The following is a 26137-nucleotide window of genomic DNA, read 5'->3' on the forward strand; positions in this document are numbered from 1 at the left end:
AAGCATAGAAAGAAAATTCAGTTGCAGAAAGTTATAATTAGTAAAATCTGATATGGGCAAAACTCTGAATGATAAATAAAATCATTATACATTATATATTGAAAAGAACCGATACTAAAATGGTTCAGTAGAAAAAGAATATTGAAAAAATTGGATGTTTTCAATTACACATATGGAAAATTGATAAAATTAAATGGAATTAACTTGGTTTCAGCTCCAGCAAATATTCAGTGAAAATTCCCTGACAGTGGGTCTATCTTGATTTAAATGTTTGTGAATACGTCAAATATTTCTATCGAGTCAAACATTCTCAAGGTTAAACAAAAATTAAACATTAATGGGATCAAAACAGCATCCTGTACTCATTTTCAGGACAGAACATAAAAGATGGGAGGAATTTTAGAGATCATGTAGGTCATCTACTCCCCTTCTCCTCACTCTACTTTCTAAATGAAAATTTCAAGACCTGAAGAGGTAACATGACCTGTAAATATGGGTAGGAGCTATGTTACTCAGTTAGTGGCTATACCTCACAGCTGATGCTTCTCACCTTGAACAATTATAGAACATGCAGGTTTTATTAACTGCTTTTTATCTGAATAGTCCCTGTGGACAAGGTAACTTTCTGAATGGTAACTGGGCATTCAGACTGTGTTCTCTATTTTTTTTTCTTTCTTTCTTTCTTTCTTTTTTTTTTTAAGATTTTATTTATTCATGAGAGACACAGAAAGAGACAGAGACACAGGCAGAGGGAGAAGCAGGCTCCATGCAGGGAGCCCAATGTGGGACTCGATCCTGGGACTCCAGGATCACGCCCTGGGCCGAAGGCAGACGCCAAACTGCTGAGCCACCTAGGGATCCCCCGTTCTCTATTTTCTGAACCAAAGAAGATTAGAAACAATCTGGGACATTTCTTAGAAGAATTAATGTTTTTTGATACTGAATATATTCCTGCTTCACTAACTCTTCCACCACTGCATCCATTCTGGCTTTCAACATTACTCTCCAGGACAAAATAAGAAATGAATCTTAATTGGCCTTCTTGTTTCCAGTATTCCTTTTTGTCCATCCTGTATAGACTGCAAAGGCACACTAAGGTCTTCATGATCTACCTGCTGACTGCATCAGCCTCATGGCTTGTCATCTCCCTATCCTGACACGTGGGGTATTTTAATATAAGCCCATGAATTCTAGGACACACCTCTTATCAAAAAGGAGAGCCTAAAATACTCTGCTCCATTAAATGTGGGATGGTCTTAGTGACCTGCTTCTAAGGAACAGAATATGATAAGAGTGATGGTATGTAACTTTTGATTCTAGGTCACAGAAACCATTTGTGGCTTCATCCTTGTTCTCTTCTCCTGAATCATTTATTTGGGGTGAAGTTAGCCACCTTGTTGGGGGAGAAATCCATTTGGCGAGGAACCGAAGGTTCTTGCCAAGAACCAGCATGAACTGTGGATGAGCCATCTTAAAACTGGATGCTCCAGGGCAGCCCCGGTGGCGCAGCGGTTTAGCGCTGCCTGCAGCCCAGGGTGTGATCCTGGAAACCTGGGATCAAGTCCCAAGTCAGGCTCCTGCATGGAGCCTGCTTCTCCCTTCTCCTGTGTCTCTGCCTCTCTTTATGTCTATCATAAATAAGTAAATCTTAAAAAAAAATCTTTAAAACTGGATGCTCCATTCCTATCCCAGTCAAGTTTTTGGATAACTGCAGTCCCAACTGACATCTTGACTGTAACCCCATGAGACATTCTACGTAAGGACTAAGCTGTTCAGAGGTTCCGGAATTCTTGACCCACAGAAACCACTGAGATAATAAAGGCTTACTGTTTTCTTTATGCTGCCAAGTTCGGGTTAATATGTTATGTAGAAATAATATATACCTTAAGCACTATCCATCATAAACTAAGAGCATACTAAATTTGTTATGCTGTTTATGCTTCTATGACATTGTCTAAAATCATATCTGCTGGGGAAATGCTAACTGCTCCTTTAAGAGGCAGCTCAAGTGTCACCTTCTCTGTGAAAATTTGAGTCTCTTGTGGAGGCCTGGGCGGGCTTTCCCATTGTACCTTGTATAATTCTTTTCTGTTTGAGAAAATGTAGTTTCGTATTTGTTGTATAGTCTTGAAACATATATTTTAATCCATATACCTAAAGCAGTATATGGATTGGGAGTAGACTCCCAATAAATATTTTAGAGTTAGTTTTCTCATTTCAGTCAGTTTTAAATCAAATGATAAAAATCTCAAACTACACTTACAGAATTATTCTATGTGAAGTTAGGACTCAGATGTCAATGATAAAGGATTGTGGAGAATGGGGCTTTCAGTTTGTTAAAACACGAAGTGAGGAAATCAACATCCTGGTTCAATTTCTGGAAGATAAAACAATATGAATGCTAGATTTTAAAGAGTGACCCACCAACAAAATGACTATGAAAATCTAAACATTTAAGGTATTTTCATTTAATACCCAAAATGCCAAAAGCAAAATTTGAATTATTTTATATTGACGTGAAAAGGAACCCAGACAGTCCAAGTGCTTTCTAGTTTTGCCAAATCCCTTCTCATGCAAAAAGTCTGTGATTCTACTCTTAAAACTGAGGAAGAAAGAGTAGTATATGTTCAATGTTGACTATTCTTTCAATGAAAAGAAATGAAGTCTTGCTAACAAGTGGTTTGCCTTAAAATCTGAATTTTCACCAAAAAGAACCAGCCATCTGTTTTGAATATTTTAAAGACTAACCCCCATTTTGTGCTCTGCTTTGATCTCCCAGGATAATAGGAAGACACTGATACAGTCCAGCTACACCTCAATCAAGTGTGCTCATTTAATTTATCCCAGAAATGCTGACTGCCAGATCCAGCTGGAAACTTTAGCCTCGTCATCCTCAGATCAGGAAGAAGGAGGAAGACACATCAATGGAGAATAACTCTTTTGTTTTGGTTGATGACGCATTTTTGTATCCAAGAAAATATTCCTTTAACCCAAAACAGATAGTAATATTAAAGACAGGGAGAATGTATAGAAAATAACAAATTAGTGAGAAGCTGAGGACAAGTTAATGAAAGGAATACTTTAGAACCCTATTGTAACAAGGTTGTCTAATAGTTCAGATAAAATGTGATTCAAATCATATCCTCCAGGGATGCCTGGGTGGCTCAGCAGGTTGAGCTGATCCTGGAGTTCCAGGATCGAGTCACACATCGGGCTCCTGCCTGAAGCCTGCTTCTCCTCCCGCTGCCTGTGTCTCTGCCTCTCTCTGTGTCTCTCATGAATAAATAAATAACATCTTAAAAAAACAACAAATCATATTCTCCAAAACATAACTCTATAAAATAAAAACGTGATATAATAGGCAACTGCTAGGCCGGTCTTCCAAAATGATTAAAAAGGGGTCCTATCATATGTTCGCTGGTAGGTGTGGGTGGTGAACTTAATGATGTTATTCTAGAAGGTACCCTAGATATTGACTGGAGCTAAAATCAAGCTGAGAAACTGATACACATGAATGGTGTCAGATTATAGGATAAATAACTTATTAAGATGAAATTAAAACATTAAAAATATCTACTACTTAAAATGCATAAAACCTTAAATAAAATATAAGCAACTTTCTGGGGTGCCTGGCTGGCTCAGTCAGTACAGCATGCAACTCTTGATTTTGGGGTTGTGAGTTCAAGCCTGACATGTACCACTGTGCAAGGTGTATAGCCTACCTTAAAAAAGAAAAAGAAAAACAAAAACAAAAACATGTAACTTTCCTTTAGGGTAAAAACTCACCAGCTTTTTCATTCAATAAATATATATTGAACATTGTAGGGTCCTCATGTTTTCAGATGACTGTGAAAATTATGTAAGATGTGAAGAATTTTATTTTACACAAAGTGCAAGGATATTTTAAAGATTTATTTATTTGAGAGAGACAGTGTGTGTGCACTAGCAGGGGGAGGGGCAGAGGGAGAAGGAGGACCCTGGAGCAGACTTCCTGCTGAATGGAGTGCCCTACATGAGGCTTGAACCCAGGACCCTGAGGATTATAACTTGAGCAGAAATCAAGAGCTGAATGCTTAACTGACTGAGCCTAAACTGCAAGGATATTTTTATTGCCCAGGATAAATGAATGTCTCAATCATGTCCAATATAATTTGGGACAAATTATATCCCAAAGAGGAAAAAGATAGCTTTTCCTCATTAGACAAATGGTCATAATCATTAAGAACCAATGGATGTGAGAGCATATATTCCACATTTAAAACACTGTAATTTTGAATTAGAGAAATAAACCATATGAGTCACAAGATAATGTCACCTTAAATTATTCAGCAAAAACTACAAAAATGTAGGATGTATACCTGTGGAACACTATAATCATGTCTTCAGAAAACATAAGAGAAAAGTCTCTCTCCCAAATTACAACTTTCTCATGTAGTCTAAGAGGTCTCTATGTCTGTTAAGCCCATGTAATCATTACGCCTGTCCAGAATTACTTTAGAAGCACAGTGCAAGGTGGTAGCTTCTACTTCTTACTATTGCCTGAAAATCATTCTCAGGTCAGAAAATTCCAGAAGATGAAATCACCTGCCATCATGGGGTGCTTCTGAAAGGTAATTAGGTCTGATTTAATGTGTGTGGCTAATTTCCCATGACTTGAGGCCTTGGAGAGGTACCGATATAGTTGCTCAGGAATACTGGTAAACTTGAACAATTCAATTAGAGATTCAGGAAAGAAGATTAATTTCTATTGCTGCAGGAAAAATTAATTACTAGGATTATGGGTTCCTTGTGCAATTAATGTTAAGAGAGAGGAGAAATCTGTAAAATAAACCATAGCATTAATGATCTCATAAATATTCTGGGGTTGTATCACAACCACTAAAACTGTCATTGCCACTATCATTTATTGAGCACTTCCTGTATGCCAGGCAAAGGGCTAAGTGCACTAAATATCTTACATATTTAATCTGCACAGTAGCCTTTGTTGCAGGTTTTATTATTGCCGTTTAACAAATGAGGAACCTGATGCTGAGAAAAGAAGTTAAGTGATTTGTGGGAGAGTATATAGCTACTGAGCAACATTCAAATTGGGTCTAAAGACAAAACGTACTATTTACTATCAAGCTAAAAGGCTGTAAAAATAATATAACTGCCTCATAAAGGACACAAAAGAAAAAATATTTTGGCAGTTTCATAGATGGGAGGTTACTACATTTTTAAGAAAGTAGAAACCTGTAAGTGCACAACTGTGCATGTATCACAATTACGACAAGAACACACATCAGAAAGACAGTAACGAATATTAACTGAGGTTGTATCAGGGTGGTGGGATTATGGCTAATTCTTTTCCTTTTTTCTTTTTCCTTTTCTATTTTCCAAGTTAAGTGGTTAGTGTTGACTACAAATTCTCCTTTTCTCAATCCCCTTTCCTATAGCCCACCTGGCTTGTCCACTGGCCTCTTCAGGACTTGGGGCTCTACTCTTCACTCCTCTGCAACACGCTGCAGCCCCCACACCTCAGGGCCAGGGTAGCTGGGGGAGCAGCAGAGTGGACAGTAGGTGTAGGAAAGTTGGTGGTCCAGCTGCTACCCCCCATTAAAATACACACACAAAAAATCAGCATCTAAAGTGAAATAATCATAAAGTGAAAATATATCCTCAAATAGCCCCCAAGATCCCCACAGGGGTAAGCAGCATCAGGTGGGAGGCAGGTGAGGCTGGCTGGGCCACCGCCCCTCCCTACCACCCAACCCAGGGGCTCCAGGACTGTGAGTGCCAACAGCCCAGGCAGCCCCTGGCTCAGAAAACAGTAACTTGGGCCCTGGCAGGAGGGGAGGGGATCTGAGAAGGTAGGCTGGTCAGGACACCAGTATAGGGCTTGGTCTGGCCAGCCATGCTTGGCAAAGGGACACATGATGACATGTGCATGCGAATGCACACACCCTGGAAGCATCTGCCTTGCCTCGGTCCCTTCCTTTGATCACCACTTCCTCAAGAGGCTCACCAGATGTGGGACGGGGCAGGGATACCAAAGTCTTTGGAGAGTGGCCTCCTCCTTCAAAGCCAGCCTCCCTGGATGGGGACCATTATTGCTTTAAAGGAATAGGGAAGGGACAAGAGCTGCAGCCCAGGTTAGGATCCTGAAGGATAAGGGCTGACCCTCTTCACTCCGCTGGGAACACCAGCTGGGGCCTGGACCTCGGAAAGCTTCCCTGAAGGTTCTGTTCCTTTTTCCAGACAACAGAGGTCCTGGAGGTAGGGTGAGGCCCTGCCCCCTGAGTTGGTCCTGGGGCCCAATCTTCCTCAGTCAAGTGGCCCGAAGGTAGGGTGGGAAGGCAGTCTCTGACCCTCTTGCCTCCCAGCTGGGGTCCAAACCCAGTCCCAAGACAGAAAAATATTTTGATATATTAAAAAGTGCCCAGGGAAGGAATGGGCTCAAAGGAGCAGGCAGGCAGTAGGTGATGTCAAAGGGCGCTCTGGTCTTTGATAAAGGCAGCCGTTTGGCCCTGGCCCTCATCCTTTTCTGAGTCAGATGGGCACTCTTCCTGTCAGGCTTTGGGGGGCAGCCACTTACAGGAGATGGCAGGAGGGGGAGGGGATCCGAGAAGGTAGGGTGGTCCATGGTGTACACCTTCACCCGCCGGAAGCTGAAGCCTGACTACAGCTGCAGGACCAGGAAGACAGTGACAAAGACTAGCATGATGAAGGTGTAGCTGAGGCTGGCCACCACCTTGGGCAGGTCTTATATAAAAGCTCAGATATGCATCAAGACACCAAGGTTTCACATAAAGGAAGTCCTCGCATAGTTACTTATGCATTGTGTGTGCATTCTGACAGGTAGAGAGGAGAGAGTGTATACACACACACACACACACACACACACACACACACACACACCTAGGAGATACAGTGAGGCCTACTCCTTTCCTGCTTCTGGAATGGAAAATGGAACTGGGTATGGCTTTATCTTCATGGTAATCCAGTTCTAGAGGACTCTGTCCAGCTTTTAAGAAAAAAAGTAGTGAAAAGGGGTTTGAGATATTTCTAGGCTAGTGACCAGTTACCAGAGAAATCCTAGTTGGGAATAAGATAAGTAAATTCACCTGGAGTTGTGGCTCCTGGGGGCCTAAATGTTCTAGTGGGCTATTAGAAGAAGGGCAGAGGCAGTCATCTTGAAGGAATCCCAACACTTACAACACCTCTACAGCACAAAAATGTTTTTCTAAGAAAAAGTGGAACCCTTGGGTGCTTGCTTCCAATATGACCAAGAAAAGAAGGAATAATTACCATGAAGAAAAGGGCTGCCAACCATGTGCAGCTTATTCATTGCACCAACTGTGCCTGATGTGAGCTCTAGCAGTAGGCCATTAAGATGTTCATTGTTTGAAACACAGTAGAGGATGCAGCCATCAGGACATTTCTGAAGCAGGGGTCTTTGACACCTTTATGCTTCTCAAGCTGTAAACGAAACTTCTCAAGCTGTTACTGCAGGAATTATGCCATTCACAGCAAGGCAGTCAGGAATGGTATTCGTGAAGCCCAGAAGGACCAAACACCCTTATCCTGATTTAGACTTGCAGGTGCTGCCCTATCACCTTTGCCAAAGCCAATGTATGGAGCTAAATTTTTAAGTCTGATGAAAAGCTATCCTCTGGGGGGAAAAATGGAAATTATACTTTAAAAGAAAAGGAAAGAAAAAGAAAAAAGTTGGAGATAAAATCTGGTTCAATCACAGACGTTCTAGGGGATCCCTGGGTGGCGCAGTGGTTTGGCGCCTGCCTTTGGCCCAGGGCGCGATCCTGGAGACCCAGGATCGAATCCCACGTCGGGCTCCCGGTGCATGGAGCCTGCTTCTCCCTCCGCCTGTGTCTCTGCCTCTCTCTCTCTCTGTGGCTGTCATAGATAGATAAAAATTAAAAAAAAAAAAAAGGTTTCCCTTCAGAAAGAAACACAATTCCGCCAACACCTTAATTTAAAAAAAAAAAAAAAAAAAGAATCACAGACGTTCTAAATTATGAAAGGATAGGGATCCCTGGGTGGCGCAGCGGTTTAGCGCCTGCCTTTGGCCCAGGGCGCGATCCTGGAGACCCAGGATCGAATCCCACGTCAGGCTCCCGGTGCATGGAGCCTGCTTCTCCCTCTGCCTGTGTCTCTGCCTCTCTCTCTCTCTGTGACTATCATAAATTAAAAATAAATAAATAAATAAAATAAATAAATAAATTATGAAAGGATAAAGAAAGGTAAGTTGAATTTAGAAGTATAAAGGTAGGGACGCTTGGGTGGCTCAGTGGTTGAGCATATGCCTTTGGCCCAGGGCATGATCCTGGAGTCCTGGGATCGAGTCCCACATCAGGCTCCCTGTATGGAGTCTGCTTCTCCCTCTGCCTCTTTCTCTGCGTCTCTCATGAATAAATAAATAAAATCTTAAAAAAAAAAAAAAAAGAAGAAGTACAAAGGTAGACAAAATATGGTGAAAAAAATTGAGGCATGATTATCATTAGGAAATAGAAGCAGTATTCTATTTCCGTGATCATGTTTATAGAGCATTCTAATCTCACCAGCATGTACTACTTTATCTTACTCTATCAACTATTATAGTCCACAAAACATATAGTTGTAGTTTGAATTTGGCAAAAAACTGCAGCCTAGAGCAAAGGTTCTAGAATTCTGAGAATATCTGCAAATTATCACAAAGCATATGGGCTTCAGAAAATGTTGATTTTTTTGGAAGAGTGACTAATCCAGAAATATTGAAAGTTGGTGTTAAACAGAGATTTGGTGTCAAACAACTATATCCCGCTCCCATGAGGATTCCCTTGATGTATTAAAAGGAACATTAAACATGTTCTAAAAACTAAAAACAAGGACTACTTGTATATACTTCAAGTACCACACAAAAGCTGTAGAGGAGGGTGTGCTAGTTGTGTGCAGGTCACCAAGTACCTATTGTTTGTATAGCAAATTATGAATTTACAAACAACTTTCACAGTCATACTGCCTTAAGAGAAATACAATAGTTATCATCACACTCATTTTAGAGATGAATAAACTGAGGTTCTAAGAGGTTAATGAATTACTTAAAGTCTCTGACCTTCATTCTTTTTTAATTATATCAAACAGCTGTCTACATTTTTCTTGGATAGTTCATATGAAACAGAAAAACAGACATATTTGAACTTTGAGGAATTTAATATCTTAGTGCATTAGGGCCAGAAAAATGATAGTTGATCCTAATTCTGAGTCTGTCAGAGAAAAACAACTTTGGCAGTTGAAAGGTTGTGCTAAAAGCTAAAAGTTCTGTTCGAGTCATGTAAACAGATCAACATTGTCCTGCAGTTATTCTGGAAAGCCCAAAACACATCAAGGAGGAATGATGTGCATGAGAGCTTTGTTCATAGAGGAATAATTATTTTTGTAACCAATACCTTTTCTGTCTCTTCCTTGCTGTGAGATAAGGCTGAATAGATACAGATAACTGGCACCTTTCTTAGTTGAATGAGATTCAGGATCTGGTAAAGCTGGTGAGAATGCTGATGAACAATGCTTGTTTCTGTGCTCTGCTTATCAAGGACTGTTAGCAGTTTGGGGGAAAGAGGAAAACAGAAAGTAGAAAAGGATATCATCCACTGTTGCAGGAAAATATTACTGTCCCCCCAGGAGACGTAGCAAAGTCACATACCAAAAAGTACTCTCACTTCCAACTATTAAACACAATCCAGCACAAGTGTCTTAACAACATTACACATGTACCCTTTATATAACAGAAATACAAATCTGAAAGAAATAATTCCTGGTAGAAAAGAATCCTAACTTTCTTCTAGTCTAAGCAGCAAAGTGCCATTCCAAAGTTAAAAAGATTAACAACCAATTGAACAGAAAGAAAAGAGAAAAAAAAGTTTCTTAGGTTTTAAAGATTCAAATAAAAGCTTCTTGAGGTCCCAAGCCATTCTGATATTTTCCCTGGTTATGAGTTAGTGAAGTATATATATCATCATCTCTTCTCAAGACATAATATTTCAGCAGATAGCCGGTAAAGAAAACCAGAAGGGAGTACTTCACTGTTTACTTTATTTCTCTTTAAAATGTCAAAACCAATCTAAAAGGGAAGTTCATAGCAATAAATGCCTACCTCAAAAAACAAGAAAAGTCTCAAATAAACAATCTAACTTTACACCTCAAGGAACCAGAAAAAGGAAAAATGAAGTCCAAAGGAAGTAGTAGGAGGAAATACCAAAGATTAGAGCAGAAATAAATGAAACAGAAAAAAGACAATAGAAAAAAAAATCAGTGAAACTAAGCTGGTTTTTTGAAAAGATAAACAAAATTGACAAACAATAGCTAGACTCCCCAAGAAAGAAAGGAGAGAGGATTCAAATAAATAAAATCAGAAATAAAAGAGATGTTACAACTGAGACCAGAGAAATACCAAGATCATGAGATTACTGGGCATAATTATATGCCAAAAAATTGGACAACCCAGAAGAAAAGTATGAATTCCTATAAACATACAACCTACCAAGTTTGAATCATGAAGAAATAGAAAATCTAAACGGACTAATACTGAGTAAGGAGATTGAATCAGTAATCAAAACCCTCCCCAAACAGAAAAGCCCAGAACCAGATGGTTTCACTGGTGAATTCTATCAAACATTTAAAGAATTAACAGCTGGGCAGCCTGGGTGGCTCAGGGGTTTAGCGCTGCACCTGCAGCCCAGGGCCTGGTCCTGAAGACCTGGGATGAAGTCCCAGGTTGGGCTCCCTGCATGGAGCGTGCTTCTCTCTCTGCCTGTGTCTCTGCCTCTCTCTCTCTCTCTCTCTCTGTTTCTTGTGAATAAATGGATAGGGTCTTTAAAAATAAATAAAGAATTAACAGCAATTCTCCCACTTTTTAAAAACAAATAGAAGAGGGAGAACTCTTCCAAACTCATTTTATGATACCAAAATCAGAAAAAAAAAAAAAAGCCATAGGAAAAGAATAATTACAGGCCAATATCCCTGATGAATACAGACACAAAAATACTCAAGAATATATGAGCAAACTGAATTCAACAATACATAAAAGGATCATACCTCTGATTGGGATTCCTTCCAATGATGGAAGGATGATTCAACATTTGCAAAATTAGTCAACACAATACATCACACTAACAAAATGAAGGATAAAAATCATATGATCATCTCAATAGAGGCATAAAAAGCATTTGACAAAACTAAACATCCCCATGTATGATATAAACTCTCAACCAAGGAGGCAGAGAGGGACCATACCTCAACATAATAAAGGCTACAGTTAACATATTTCAATAACAAAAAACTGGGAGTGCTTCATCTAAGATTAGGACAAAACAAGAATGTCTATTTTTACATTTTTCCAGCACAGTATTGGAAGTCCTAGCCAGAGCAATTAAGCAAGAAAAAGACATAAAAGCCATCCAAATCAGAAAGGAAGATATAAAACTGACACTGTTTGCAGATGACATAATATTATATAGAGAGAACCTTAAACACTATAATAAAAACTGTTAACAACTAATAAATGAATTCTATAAAGTTGTAGGATACAAAGTCAATACACGAAAACTTTTTGTGTTTCTACACACACAATAATAAAATATCAGAAAGAGAAATTAAGGAAACAATTCTGTTAACAAGAACATCAAAAAGAATAACATACCCAGGAATAAATTTAACAAAGGAGGTAAAAGACCTGTATATTGAATTTATAGTAAAACATTAACCAAAGAAGACACAAATAAATGGAAAGATATTCCAAGCTCATGGATTGGAAGAAATGACATTGTTAAAATGTCCATACTACACAAAGCAATCCAATCTAGGATTCAGTATAATCCTTATCAAATTTCCAATGACATTTTTCACAGAAAGAAATAATCATAAAATATATAATGGAACCATGAAAGACCATGAATAGTCAAAAAAGTAATCCTGAGATAAACTAAAGCTGGAGAAAGTCAATATTTAAGAAGTATTTACTGAAGGCCTATTATTTGCCAGACAACATTTAAGTGTCCTCTACTGTCACTCTATATTGCTCCTTGTTGATTTAAGACTAATAAAATATTTTCGGGCAGCCCCGGTGGTGCAGCGGTTTAGCGCTGCCTGCAGCCCGGGGTATGATCCTGGGGACCCGGGATTGAGTCCCACATCAGGCTCCCTGCATGGTGCCTGCTTCTCCTTCTGCCTGTGTCTCTGCCTCTCTCTCTCTAACTGTGTCTCTATGAATAAATAAATAAAGTATTAAAAAAAAGACTAATAAAATATTTTCAAGACAAAAGGCATTCTTAGAAATAAAGATATTTCATAAAGACAAGAAGAACAGTTTAATAAGAGTACAAAACAATCATAAATGGGTATACAAATAATAACAGCTTCCAAATGCATGAAGCAACAGTTGAAGAATTCAAAGAATGAATTAAAAAATTCCAATCATACTCAAAGATTTTAATAATTCTTTCTCAGCAACTAATAGACTGGGCTCCCCCACCCCATAAGTTTTTTAGTAAAGTCATGGAATATCTGAACAAGTACCTATACCTAACTGATATTTATAGAACACTGTATGTAATAACTAAAGAATACCATTCTTTTCAGGAGTACATAGTGGATTCACCACTTTTGGGTTCACCAAAGTGGACCATATTCTGGACTCATAAAACAGAAGTCTCAGAAAATGTAAAATATTAAAATAATACAAAGTATACTCTCTGATCACAATGGGATTAACATAGAAATCAATAACAATACAACCAAAAAAAAAAAAAACCCTCTCAAATTTAAAACTAGATACTTTTGCAAATCTACAGGAAAAAAAGAAGATATTTTAAAATAATAATAATTAGGATACGGGCGCCTGGGTGGCTCAGTTGCTTAAGAGTCTGCCTTCGGCTTGTATCATGATCCCAGAGTTCTGGGATATCAAGCCCCATGTCGGATTCCTTGCTCAGTAGAGAGCCTGCTTCTCCCTTTCCCTCTGCTGCTTCCCTGCTTGTGCTTTCTCTCTGTCAAATAAATGAATAAAATCTTTTTTTTTTAAACTACTAGGATAAGTGATGTTAGCAAAGTTGTAAGGTATTTCAATTATAAAAAAGTCACCTGTATTTTATATATTAGCAAACAACTGAAATTAAACATCATAGATAAAAAGTTAAAGATCTAATTAAATGGAGAAATATACTGTGTTCATGATTTGAAAGACTTAATAGTGTTAGGATGTCAACTGTTCCCAAATTGATTTACAGAATCAATGCAACCTCAATACCCCTCCTGCAGGATTTGTCATAGAAACTGACAAATTGAAATTTATATGAAAATACAAACAACCTGAAATAACTAAAACACCTTTAAAAAGATTAACAATTGGAAAGAGACTATCTGACTTTAACACGTTATAAAACTATAATGGTTAAGACAGTGTGGTAATATAGATCAAATTAAATGATGAAAGAAAACAGAAAGCACAAACATAGATACATATTTATATCTTTGACTTTTTTTTTTTTTTACAAAGGTGCATAGAAATCCATGGAGACAGGACAGTATTTAAGAACAATTGGATATACATTCGGGAAAAAAAGAACCTTGACTCCTACCTTAATATACACCAAAATTAATTTGAGATGGGTTATAGAAATAAACATGGAAACAAAACAATAGTGTCTGGAAAAAGGAAAAAAACAGGGGGAAATATTTTAGCTCTTACATGTTATGCAAAAGTTTCTTAGAACCCAGAAAGCAATAACCATTAAAAACTGATAAGACTTCAACAGATTAAAGACTTCTGATAATGAAAAGGCACCACTGAAAAACTGAATACACAAGCCACAGACTAGGAGAAAATATTTGCAAAATATTTTTCTCAAAAAGGACTGGTATCTAAGCCATATAAAGAATGCCTATAACTTAATAATAAGATAAAATCCAATTAAAAATACACATTGGAGCAGATGCTTCAGAAAGGACTACATACAAACAGCCACTCCACACACAGTGATGACAAAGTGTTCATCACTAATCAGTAGCAGAATTAAAATGAAAACCACAATGAAATACCTCTACACAGCCATAAAAATGGTCAAAATTAAAAATATGGAAAGTATCAAATGTTTAGAAAGATATGAAGCAACCAGAACTCTTATTTGTTGCTGATGGGAGCATTAAATGATATAACCACTTTGAAAAAGTAGCAGTTTCTTATAAAACTCAATACATAACTATGGTGTAACTAAGGCAAGTCTATTTGTAGGTAGTTACCCCCCAAAATAAAAGCATATGTCCACCAAAAGACATGTGTAAGAATGTTCATAGTAGCTTTATCCATAATTGTCCCAAACTGGAAACAGGCCAGATTATTCAAGAGATCCAAATAAACTGTGATCAGTCATCACACAATGGGATACTACTCAGCAATAAAAATGAATGAGTTTAATTCCAGTATAGTTAACATACAGTGTTATAATAGTTTTAGGTGTACAATATAGTGATTCAACAATTCTATGCATTACTCACTGCTCATCATAAGTGTGTACTCTTAATCTCCTTTTATTTCACCCATCCCTCACCCATCTCCTCTCATGATCATCAGAGTGTTTTCTAAGATTCAGAGTCTGTTTTTTGGTTTCTCTTTTTCTTTATTGATTTTTTGTTTCTTAAATTTATACATATGAGTGAAATTATATGGTATCTGTCTTTCTCTGACTGGCTTTTTAAGCTTAGCCTTATACTATCTAGTTTCATCCATGTTGTTGCAAATGGCAAGATTTCATTCTTTTTTATGGCTGAATAATATTCTGTCACACACACACATACATCTTCTGTATCCATTCATCTTTTGATGGACACTTGGGTTGCTTCCATAATTTGGCCATGGTAAATAATACTGCAATAAACACAAGGACACATATATCCCTTCAAATTAGTGTTTCTGTATTCTTTGGCTAAATACCTCGTAGTATGATTACTGGATCATAGGGCAGTTATATATATTTTTTCCATGCCCAGCATTGAGCGTAAGGTGGGGCTTGAACTCATGACCCTGATATTAAGACCTAGCTGAGATCAAGAATCAGATGCTCAACTGACTGAGCCACTCAGGAGCCCCTGGTGGTTCTGTTTTTAGTTTTTGAGTAATCTCTAATACTGTCTTCCACATTGGCTGCACAAGTTTGCATTCCCACCAAGAGAGCATCAGGTTTCCTTTTTTCCCCATATTCTCATCAACACTTATTTTCTGACCTTTTAATTTTAGTATCCTGGCAGGTGTGAGGTGATATCTCACTGCGGTTTTGATTTGCATTTTCCTCATAATGAGAGATGTTGAATATCTTTTCATGTGTCTGTGGGCTATCTGGATGTCTTCTTTGGAGAAATATCTATTCATGTCTTCTGCCATCTTTTAATTGGATTATTTTTTTTTTGGTGTTGAGTTAGGTCTAAGTTCTTTACATATTTTGGATATGTAACACTTTATCAGATATGTCATTTGCAAATATCTTCTTCTTCTATTCAGTAGGTTGTATCTTAGTTTTGTTGGCTGTTTCCTTTGCTGTGCAGAAACTTTTAATTTTGATGTAGTCCCAATAGTTATTTTTGCTTTTGTTTCCTTTGCTTCAGGAGACATATCTAGAAAGATGTTGGTACAGCTGATGTCAGAGAAATTACTGCCTGTGCTCTCTTAGTGGATTTTTATGGTTTTGGGTCTCACATTTAGGTCTTTAATCCAAAAAAAAAAAAAAAGAATGAATTTTAAATGTAAAAGTAGTCTTACACAAGAGTACAGACGACTATATGATTCCATTTATATGGGGTTCTAGAACAGAAAACTAATTTATGTCAAACAAACAAAAACATTAACTGTGTTTGTCTATAGGTCTAAGAGTAGGTACAGACTGGGAAAAGGCAAGAGAAAATTTTCTTGGGAGATGTTAATGTTCTGTATCAGGAGTGGGCAAACTTCAACGGGCAAAGGCAGCCATCGTTTTTTGTATGCCTACTGGTGAAGAATAGTTTTTGCATTTTCTAATGGTTGGAAAAAACTATTTCATTATATATGAAAATTCTTTTTTTTAAAGATTTTATTTTTTATTTATTCATGAGAGACACAGAACAAGAGAGAGAGGCAGAGACACAGGCAGAGGGAGAAGCGGGCCCCATGCAGGGAGCCCGATATGGGACTCGATCCCGGGTCTCCAGGATCACACCCCGGGCTGGAGGCGGCACTAAACCGCTGTGCCACCGGGGCTGCCCGATATATGAAATTCTATAAAATAAATCTCAGTAACTATAAATAAAGCTTTACTGGAACAGAGCCATTCTTAATAATTACTTATTGTCCACTGATGCTTTCTCACTACAGTGACAGACTAGGACCCTACAACATCAGAACTAGATGTAGTTGCTACAGAGACCTTAATATTTACTATGTGACTTTTTTTTTAAGTAGGCTCCATTACCAGTGTGGAGTCCAATGCAGGGCTCAAACTCACAACTATGAGATCAAGACCTGAACCAAGATCAGGAGTCAGATACTCAACAACTGAGCCACCCAGGTACCTGTCCTATGTGATTCTTAAAAAAAAAAGTTTGCCTATTCCTTCTTTATTCAATAGGGGTTTAGGTTACATAAGTATGCATATATATTTGTAAAAAATCATAGAATAGTATAACTTAAGACTTGAGCATTTCAATTTAAAAAAATCCATAAACTTATTTTGGACTTTATTATTTATTTATTTATTTATTTTTTTAATATTTTATTTATTTATTCATGAGAATACACAGAGAGGAGACAGAGAGAGGCAGAGACACAGGCAGAGGAAGAAGCAGGCTCCATACAGGGAACCCAACATGGGACTCGATTCCGGGTCTCCAGGATTAGGCCCTGGGCTGAAGGCAGCGCTAAACCGCTAAGCCACCCAGGCTGCCCTATTTTGGACTTTAATTAATACTCATGGGGTGATGTATATAAGTGTTTCTTAACTCACTTTGAAGTAATGAAAAAATGAGATCAACTGATGTGTAAGATGGAAAGATATATGATACATACAACAAAATCTTAGAGACTAGTTTTTTTTTTAAAGATTATTTATTTATTCATTCATGAGAGACACAGAGAGAGAGGCAAAGAGAAAGGCAGCAAGAGAAGCAGGCTCCATGCAGGGAGCCTGATGTGGGCCCAAGCCCTGGGCCCAAGGCAGATAAGGTCAACTTCATTAAAATAAAACTTCTATGCGAAAGACAATCTCAAGATTTAAGACAAGCTACACTTTGGGAGAAGATATCTGCAAAATACATATTTGATAAAGAACTATTGTCCAAAATATACAAATAATTCTTGAAACCCAACAATAAGAAAACAATTTAAAAAAAAAAGGGTCAAAGACCAAAACCTTAACAGGTACCTCACCAAAGAAGATATACAGATGGAAAATAAGCACGTGAAAAGATGCTTCACATAATATGTCTTCAGAGAAATACAAAACTAGTGAGATGCCACTACACATCTATTAAAATGACCAAAATCCAGATAACACCAAATGCTGCCAAGAATAACACAGACTTTCATTCATTGTTGGTGGGTATGCAAATGCTAATAGTCACACTTTAGAAGACAACGGCAGTTTCTTGCTTATAAAATGAAACCTACTCTTACTATATAATCCAGTAATCTGTGGTCCTTGGTATTTATCTAAAGGAGGTGAAAATTTACATCCACACAAAAACGTGCAACACAGACAGTAGGCAGTATACCTAGGACAAAGAAGGAACTAGTTAAGACATTTCTGAGGAGAGTATACACGAAATGCTATCTATTAAACTGGAGTTTACCTGGTGTAAGTATAGTTGGAATCCTTCTCACCCAATTCCCTATTTAAAGGAACAAGAGAACTAAGAGGAAAAAAAGAGAATGCAGTAAGAGAGGGAGGGAGGCAGAAAGGGAGATGGGTATTATGCTGTAAACTGTCAACATGTGTCTTCATTATGTAAACTTCATGTAAAGTTTATGTAACTTACATGTCTTCATGTAAACTTCAACATGCAACTTCAACAGGTTGCAGACATTAATGATTAACATTAATCAAGCAATCATGACATACGGAGACACTGTTTTAAAGGCTTTTTATTATATCATTTAATCACCCGATTAATCATTATATTTATATTATATCATGTAATTACCCAATAACCCAACGAGGTAGGTATATTGTTCCCATCTTACAAATGAATAAAGTAGATACATAGAGGTTTGGAACCAGGCAATCTGGTCCAAAAGCCTACATTCTGACTAGGACCCTACAACATCAGAACTAGATGAAGAGGCAATCAACTCAGAACACAGGGATTCAGACAATGTCTAGAGGAAGCTGACTGCTATTTTATTCTTTTGTAAAATTCAATATGAATTGTTCTTGTGAGATACTCATATTTGCAGGTTTTTAAAATTTGAATTATACTCTATATTAAAACAGGAATGTGGGTGGGACATAACCATGAAAAAATAAAGGGACAATGACAGCCTCTATTCTAGCAAGGCTGGGTTTCTTTTCTTTTCTTTCTTTCTTTCTTTCTTTCTTTCTTTCTTTCTTTCTTTCTTTCTTTCTTTTTTTTAATTGAGGCCTATAAGGATCAGAGATACTTCATTTTTCTTTTTTAAAGATTTTATTTATTCATGAGAGACAGAGAGAGAGAGAGAGAAAGAGAGAGAGGCAGAGACACAGGCAGAGGGATAAACAGGCTCCATGCAAGAAGTCTGACGCGGGACTTGATCCCAGGTCTCCAGGATCATGCCCTGGGCTGAAGGCGGCGCTAAACTGCTGAGCCACCCCGGCTGCCCAAAGGCTGGGTTTCTACACTGGCCGCTTCTCCTTTTTAGGGTCTTCCTTCAAATTGGTTCCCATCTAAAATTCTTTTTTCGGAAGCCTTCCATCCACCTCAACTTTATCCAACCTTCAAGATCCACTTCTTGCTTCTAATCTCTACAGTTCCAAATTTGTCACCAGATTTCTGGGTAGTTGTATAAAAAAAAAAAATCAGTAACGTGAGGTCAGAAATCCACTTAGGTTCCTTTTATAAAGGAAATCCCTTACTGTTTTGTTATTTTCCTACACAGGAATACAATTCAATTCAACATACTTCTACCAAGTGTCTATTATGTCCAAAGAACTTTAAAGTAGAATATTCCTTCTCTTTTAATTATGGTATAATGTGAAGGGCACGGGATCTGATGTCAGTCCTGGGTTTAAATGTTTTCCACCTGTTACCTGTGAATCTTGGAAAATTACTTAACTTCCATGAACTCTGTTTCCTCATTTATAAACATCTTAGAGTGGTTGTGAAAACTAAAGATGGGGTAAGAGACATGAAAGTGGCCCATAGTGTTTAACAAATGTTACTTTCCTCTGCAATTAGGATCCTCCCGCTTGCTAAATTCTAATGGCTTTTCCAGGCTTTTAAAGAAAGAAGCATCTTGCTAAAATCTCTGATCCACTTCTGAAAATACAAGGTCAAATTCCTTCTTGCCTGTTAAGTCAAAAACTCATCCTGGTATTGGTCCAAACTGTTTAAACAGCTGGTCCAATAAACAATTTGGACCACACTGACAAAACATTCTAATTCACTACACCAATCAATTTTGTAACATCTTAATCTAATACTTCCCTTCTAGAGACATATTCTCTGGAGATTTAAGAGATTTCCACTGTAGTACTAATCAAGAGAATACTTTCAGGATGTTTCAAGCTGATAAGATTATGTGGACAACCCAACTAGGACACACCATAAGGAAAAGGAAATGCCAAAAGAAAAAGAGACTTGTTTTTAAAACACTTGTTTTAAAAGCTTAACACTGATATCATCTCTAATTAAAAAAGAAAAGGTTCATAACACACTGGTTCAAATCATGTTTTGAGAGCTATAGTGCTGATCTAATAGTCCTGCAACTCATTTCCAGATTTTAGTCAGTGGGATGGTGTGATACCAAGACCAACTGTTAAACCTCTTGACAAGTACATCCTTTATTGGAGGGGTCTGGTGCTAGTCTACAAAGTGCTTCCACAGAATGAGGTCCACAAAGAACACATGGCCATGGTACCTCTTCTTGATGGCTATGTACCACACGCTACTAGCAGAAAAGTTTCCACCTGAAAGATGTTCAGTTTTCAAGTAGAAAAGATTTCTGAATTATACTCTTTTTTATTTAGCATGAAATTACAGAAGCTAGATTCTCTGACTTACTTATGACTTTCCTTTGAATTTTTAACATTTCTCTCTACAAGTCTTTTGTTTCTAGACACTTCCTATCTTCCCTTTCAAAACTTCCCTTTCTTGTACTAGTAATATTTATATTAAAGCTAACAGCTAATTCAATGCTCCTAGTTTCAATGTAAACTTTACTGTTTCTTCTCTGGATCTCATGAATTTAGAAGTTAATTAATTCAATATATACTTAGTGAGGGCCTACTGGATACCAGGCATTGTTCTAGATGATAGAAATATAAAAGCAAACATATTAAAGTCCCTGTTCCCAGTGGGCCTACATTCTACTATTAAAGGAACAAAGAAAGAAAAAAAACAGGGACGCATGTGTGGCTCAGTCAGTCAAGCATCTGCCTTCGGCTCAGGTCATGATCTCAGGATCCTGGGATTGAGCTTCTGGCTTCCGGCTCCCTGCTTGATGGGGAGTCTGCTTCTCCTTCTCCCTTTGCTCCTCCCCCTGCTCATGTCCTTGCTCTGTCTCTCTCTCTCTCTCTCACAAATAAATACATACATACAATTAAAAAAAAAGAAAACAGATTAAAAGGATAGACAGTAGCAGGGACACATTTCACATGGATTTTCTATAGGTTGAGGGGAGAGAGAAGGGACTCTCATGCTTTCTAACTGGAGGTAACACTCGCTTTATTCTGTGTGTCTCAGGAGGGTTACCTGACAGCAAATTCTTTCAAAGAAAGTTTCAATGAATACATTTCTTTTATAGAAAAATTCAAGGTGTTTTCTTAAGGAAAAAAATTCCTCAGCATATAAGAGATTAAAATTTTGGTGATTAAAAAGGAGATAAAATCATCAATATGTCTTAGATGAGCTACTAGTTCCTCTTTTCAGACCACAGAAATGCCTGGGGGCCTTAACATCACATCTAAATCCTCTTATTTATTATTATTATTTTTTACACACACCCTTACCTACAGAATGGGGGCACTGGACTAGATATTAATAGTCCTTCTCCCTCTCTGTCCTTCCTCCTTCCCACACTCTCTCTCAAAATAAAATAAAATAAAATAAAATAAAATAAAATAAAATAAAATAAAATGAAATGAAATAAACCCATTTTTACAAAAAAACTGGAGTTCAAAGATTGAGTTAATTTCCCTAGGCCACAAAGAATGTGGAGGAGTCGAGATGCAAAGTTATGTGGTCTGGCTCCATAGTTTATGCCTCTAACAAACAATTCATCTACTTCTCATAACAACCTCCATTTGAAAGATGAAGAAATTGAAGTATGAGGAGGCTAAATACTTCGTTCAAAGTCACAAGCTAATACACCGTGGTGGTAGGATCTCACCAGAGGCATTCTGCTCCAAAGCCTAGACTCCTAACCATTATGTTCTCCCACTTCTTGTGAAATTGCCTAGACCCTTTTAGCTCTATACTTTTATGATTCAATTCCTGTCTCAGTATTGATTATATCCAGTAAGACTGCTTTGCTGACATATATATATATATATATATACTGTGTTACAAAATGTTTTGGATGTAAAACATTATTTATATTCTTAAGTTTGATAAGGTAAATCATCAATTTCAAAAATTTGAAATTTTGTTAGAATTCTGCAATGTTTTAGGAGTCACTCATGCATTTCTTAAGGTAAAACCCTTATGATATTATGACATTTATAGCACATTTTAAAAACGTGAAAGATCATATCATAGGAACTCCAGTTAAGGCCAGCTAATTACAACTGCACTGTGTTAAATCCATGGCAGTTAATATTTTCGTGCAATAAGCTCAATAGTGCAATAATTGAAAAAAAAACACCCAAATCAATAGCATTTGAACTCTTGATAGGAGTCATTCTCTTAGGGAAGAAGAGAAAATAAAATGGAGACTTTAGGAACAAGTCTATGTGTAGGTTTGTTCAGTTTTCAGTCTCCTGGTGAAGTTATCTATGGGCGTTCTTTCCTGTGACATTAACCTGTTTCTTCTGATTGGCTAGAAACGGCATACAACCAATATAATTACTTCCAACTAAGGCATGCCAAGAAGCTCCTATGTTCTGCCAAAATAGACAAGGCAGGTTCTTTTAGAAGGAAGGGACTGGTATTCTCTATACAACTACTGTATGGCCCGCACATCCTTCATGATGATAAATAACTACCCTTGCAGGGGGGAGTGTAGATAAAGAGAATTAACACATGAACTTGCTCAGCTTTAGCTTTGGCATGCAATGCTTTAACCCAAATAGCTTTTTGTCTGGTATACATTTTGCCTTGTACACCCTCAGGATAAAGTCATTTGGAAAGAATCCCATCTTCACAGTATATGCCCCTTTGTACAACTTACCTCATCATCCTTCTTGGCTGTGTTTGCTAGTGAGAGATCTACACATGTCCTCATCATTTTAAGAAGTATAACACCAAGATACAGACTTTTCAGGGAGAACTGACTCCAAAAGAGTGAGATCACCAATAAGCAAGGGCAGTGAATCCAGGGAGTGCAAGGCCACCAATATGTGTGAACTTATTAATTGTAATTATTATTTTTTCTAAGAAAAGGATTTCCTTAGTCAAACCTCCAGGGCATCAGATCAAAGGGAGATACTGCCACAGCTGGACTATATTTTCTAGCCAATTGGCCTGGAAAGGAGAATCTAGACAGTGTCCTGGCAACTGTTTAACACAGCAGCAATCCATAAAAGAGAGGATAAAGAATTCTTTAGACTGACTTTTTAAAAGGTCTTCCTTTACTTCTTTACTTTTTATTTTTAAGGATAGTTTGAGAGTAATGCCAAAGCCCTAGGGGATGTCCTTAGTAGAACCACTGACCTTGAGAATTCAGAGAATCCTTTTATAGATAGAAACCAAAGGTTTCAGTTCACAGTACAGTTTTTTTAAAGACATATATTTATAATTAATTATCATGAAAAGTAGACCTCAAGCCTACTGGCAGAATATTTGAACAATTTTCTAGTTCCAGTTTGATGCAAGTCACTATAAACCTTACCAGGACACTGTAATATAATACTAGATAAGGTAGTTTATAAATAAGATCAAAACAGGACAAATTTAAATATATGCCCTGGAAGTTCTCCCAAAAATGTAAAAAAAGAAATTATAAAAGTGACTATTAACACACAAAAAGAAAAAAAAAAAGCCACAAAACCCAATCCCACTATGTCAGAAGCATAGCAATACACACAGGAATCAGGTGAAAATCAGAAAACAGAAAGCACACCAAACAATTTCATGAATTACAGAGAAACAGGATGTGAGAATGATTGTGTAAAAAAAAAAAAAAAATTGAGAGCAAACAATAAACATTTCTAGAGTTAAGGAAAGGTGTTTCTCACCGTTCTGAACAAAATGGCTGAACTAAGAGCATCTGATTGGCTATGCCCATATACCCTCCTCCTCATCCTAGGGAAGAGAGATGACAAAGGGAACAATGCCCCAGAGCAGCATGGGAATGAAAAAGAGTTGGTTAGTATTTAAAACAAAGACATAAGCATAATGTAGTAGAAGAAAATGGTCTCTAATTTCTTGACTCTTTTTATATTAGATTCGAATTCCCTAAATTCACTAACCTACCCAAAATAGTAATCAGTTTGCCATTACACTTCTACTCTTCCTACCTTTCCAAGACACTATCTCTAATCCAGGGCTGGATCTGGGCAAAATTACAAGGTTGGAGGCTTTTCTTTATTTTGCCTTTTCTTCAAACTTTCCTTGTTTTTTTTTTTTTTCTTCCCACTACTCCCAGGCATCTGATTCCTTGTATTTATTCATTATCAAAACCTGTTTCAAGGTTAGGATCTAATACTCATCTTATGTACACTGGCATAAATTTAATTCTGAGTATCAGGAACAGGCACAGATAGCAAAATGATTTCTTGGCAAAGAAAGACTCCTGACATCAGGCAGACAGTTCTGCATTCTGCCTACATTAAGACTGGTATTGTTTTTCCCTTTTTAAAATGTAAGGCTTGCCTCAACTGGCGTAGTAAATGTCATAATACTGTGACTATACCTTCTGAATCTTAGAAAAAATTGCAATTTGGATATTGTTGCTGCTCTCATCTGAAATATTTCTTCCTCTAAGACAATGCCATGGCTATCATTCAGTGGAGATATTTAGTGGGGGAGTTGCCCTTGACTCTTTAGTCATATGGATGTAATTACTTAACTATTATTTTTTCCCCTTCAGCTATATATTTTAAGATTGAGTGTGATGGAGATGTTGAAATTTGATTTTTGGCAATGGGATATGAGGTAATCTGTTCACCACTCTCCCCATCCATCATTTTCAAGATTTTGGGAGAGTTCCCTTCTTCCAAAAGATTGGAGTTGAATATGGTTCCCTTCAGACTCATCAATGCCTTTTTTGCATTGATGAAAAGTTGAAGGCTACAATTTTCCTTGAGAATAATAAATACTGCAGGGATCAATCAAGGAAATGGGAAAGAAGAAGTTTTCACTCTTCATAACAGGTGATGATCAGAGATTTAAAATTCTGCAACCAAACAACAGTTATCTCTAAACAGAGCTATGTCTTATTGAGCTCACAACAAGAGTCTTTTTTTTTTTTTTAATAAGGCATTGTTTTAACAGGAAAAGTAGGACACTTACAAATTAGTATGTATTTCTGAGGTTAATTGTTTTTTCTCAACCCAGTTCAAGGATTCCTTATAGTCCTCAAATCTTTTGAGTATCTCCTCTTAAAATAATCAGAATCATCTAGCACCACCTTCCTGTACAGAAATTGAATCTGTGTTTAAAAACACGAGTAAGGAGACTTCAGAAACTGATTATTTTTATTTTTCTAAACTTATAGTCTGGAATCTGTAACATGCTAGCATAAGATACATGAAAATAAAAGCACATTTATTTTTTATAAAACATTCAAGAGCGGTCTTACCTGGTCTGGGGAGGGTTTATGATTGGTTTGATTGGAATGGGAGGATTTGAAGTGGTCATCCTCATAATTGTCAGCCATTAGCTTCATGCGATTTTGTGTCTAAGAGGAAAAGATTTATGAAATTAAACTGCGATAAAATTTCTGTGATACACTGTAAAGTAACAAGTGCCTTAAACTAATTCTGTCTGAAACAAAATTAAACAGAGGATTTCTGAAGAATCAGGGGAAAAAATGTAGGCACTGCTTTGAACAGAATTGTGTACTACCCCCCCTCCCCTTCATGTTCAAGCCCTAATCCTCAGTGTAAATATATGGGGCTAGACTTTAGGAGGCAATTAAGGTTAAATGAGGCCATAGGATGGGGCTCTAATCTGATAGGACTGTGGCCTTTTAAGAAGAGGAAGAGAGATCATTCTCATTCTCTCTCATTCTCATTCATTTAAGCTCTCTCTCTCTCTCTCTCTCTCTCTTTTTTCTCTCTTTGATATGGGAGGAGACAATAAGAAGTTGGCTTCTGCAAGCTCGGAAGAAAGCTCACACCAGGAACTGAATCACCTGGCACCTTGATCTTGGACTTCTCAGCCTCCAGAAATTCCTGTTGTTTAAGCCATCCAGTCTATGTTATTTTGTTATGGCAGCCCAAGCAAACTAAGACAGGCACTTAAATTAGTACAGAATTTTTGAGGGAAAGAGTAATCTCCCCCAATCAAGTCCTCTATGCAGTGCTTGCTTTATTTTTAAAAATAGAGACAGAATTATTTTTTAAAATAAAGACAAAATTATTGCATACATAGGATAGGACTCTGTAACTCTATTTTTTCACTTCATGATATGCAGGACTCATATTTCCACATTACTACGGGAACTACTCATTTTTTAAACAACTATTCCATTTTGGGAGATGTTCTATAACATACAGACCATAAATATTGGAGGAAAAAGTTATTACCTGTAAATGAAATGATTATACACCTAGAAAATCTAAGAGAA

The 26137-nt window shown here is 37.3% G+C and overlaps 1 protein-coding gene and 1 pseudogene across 11 annotated transcripts in view; one reads left to right on the plus strand and one right to left on the minus strand.

Moving 5' to 3' along the window:
- Nucleotides 1-26137, minus strand: part of ERC1 (ELKS/RAB6-interacting/CAST family member 1) — a 549485-nt gene that overhangs the window by 58157 nt on the left and 465191 nt on the right. For 5 of the 11 annotated variants that reach the window (XM_041736575.1, XM_041736573.1, XM_041736571.1 and 2 more), the window contains one exon: nucleotides 25148-25246. In XM_041736575.1, coding sequence (XP_041592509.1) covers nucleotides 25148-25246 — 99 coding nt within the window. Of the gene's footprint in view, nucleotides 1-17885; nucleotides 17905-18739; nucleotides 19021-23582; nucleotides 23650-25147; nucleotides 25247-26137 lie in introns of those variants that run through there. The other 6 variants (XM_041736581.1, XM_041736580.1, XM_041736579.1 and 3 more) reach the window with 3 other exon arrangements.
- Nucleotides 7261-7780, plus strand: LOC121480212 (annotated as a pseudogene).

The sequence above is a fragment of the Vulpes lagopus genome, chromosome 21 (genome assembly GCF_018345385.1).
Source record: "Vulpes lagopus strain Blue_001 chromosome 21, ASM1834538v1, whole genome shotgun sequence".
In the NCBI taxonomy this organism is placed as follows: Eukaryota; Metazoa; Chordata; class Mammalia; order Carnivora; family Canidae; genus Vulpes; species Vulpes lagopus.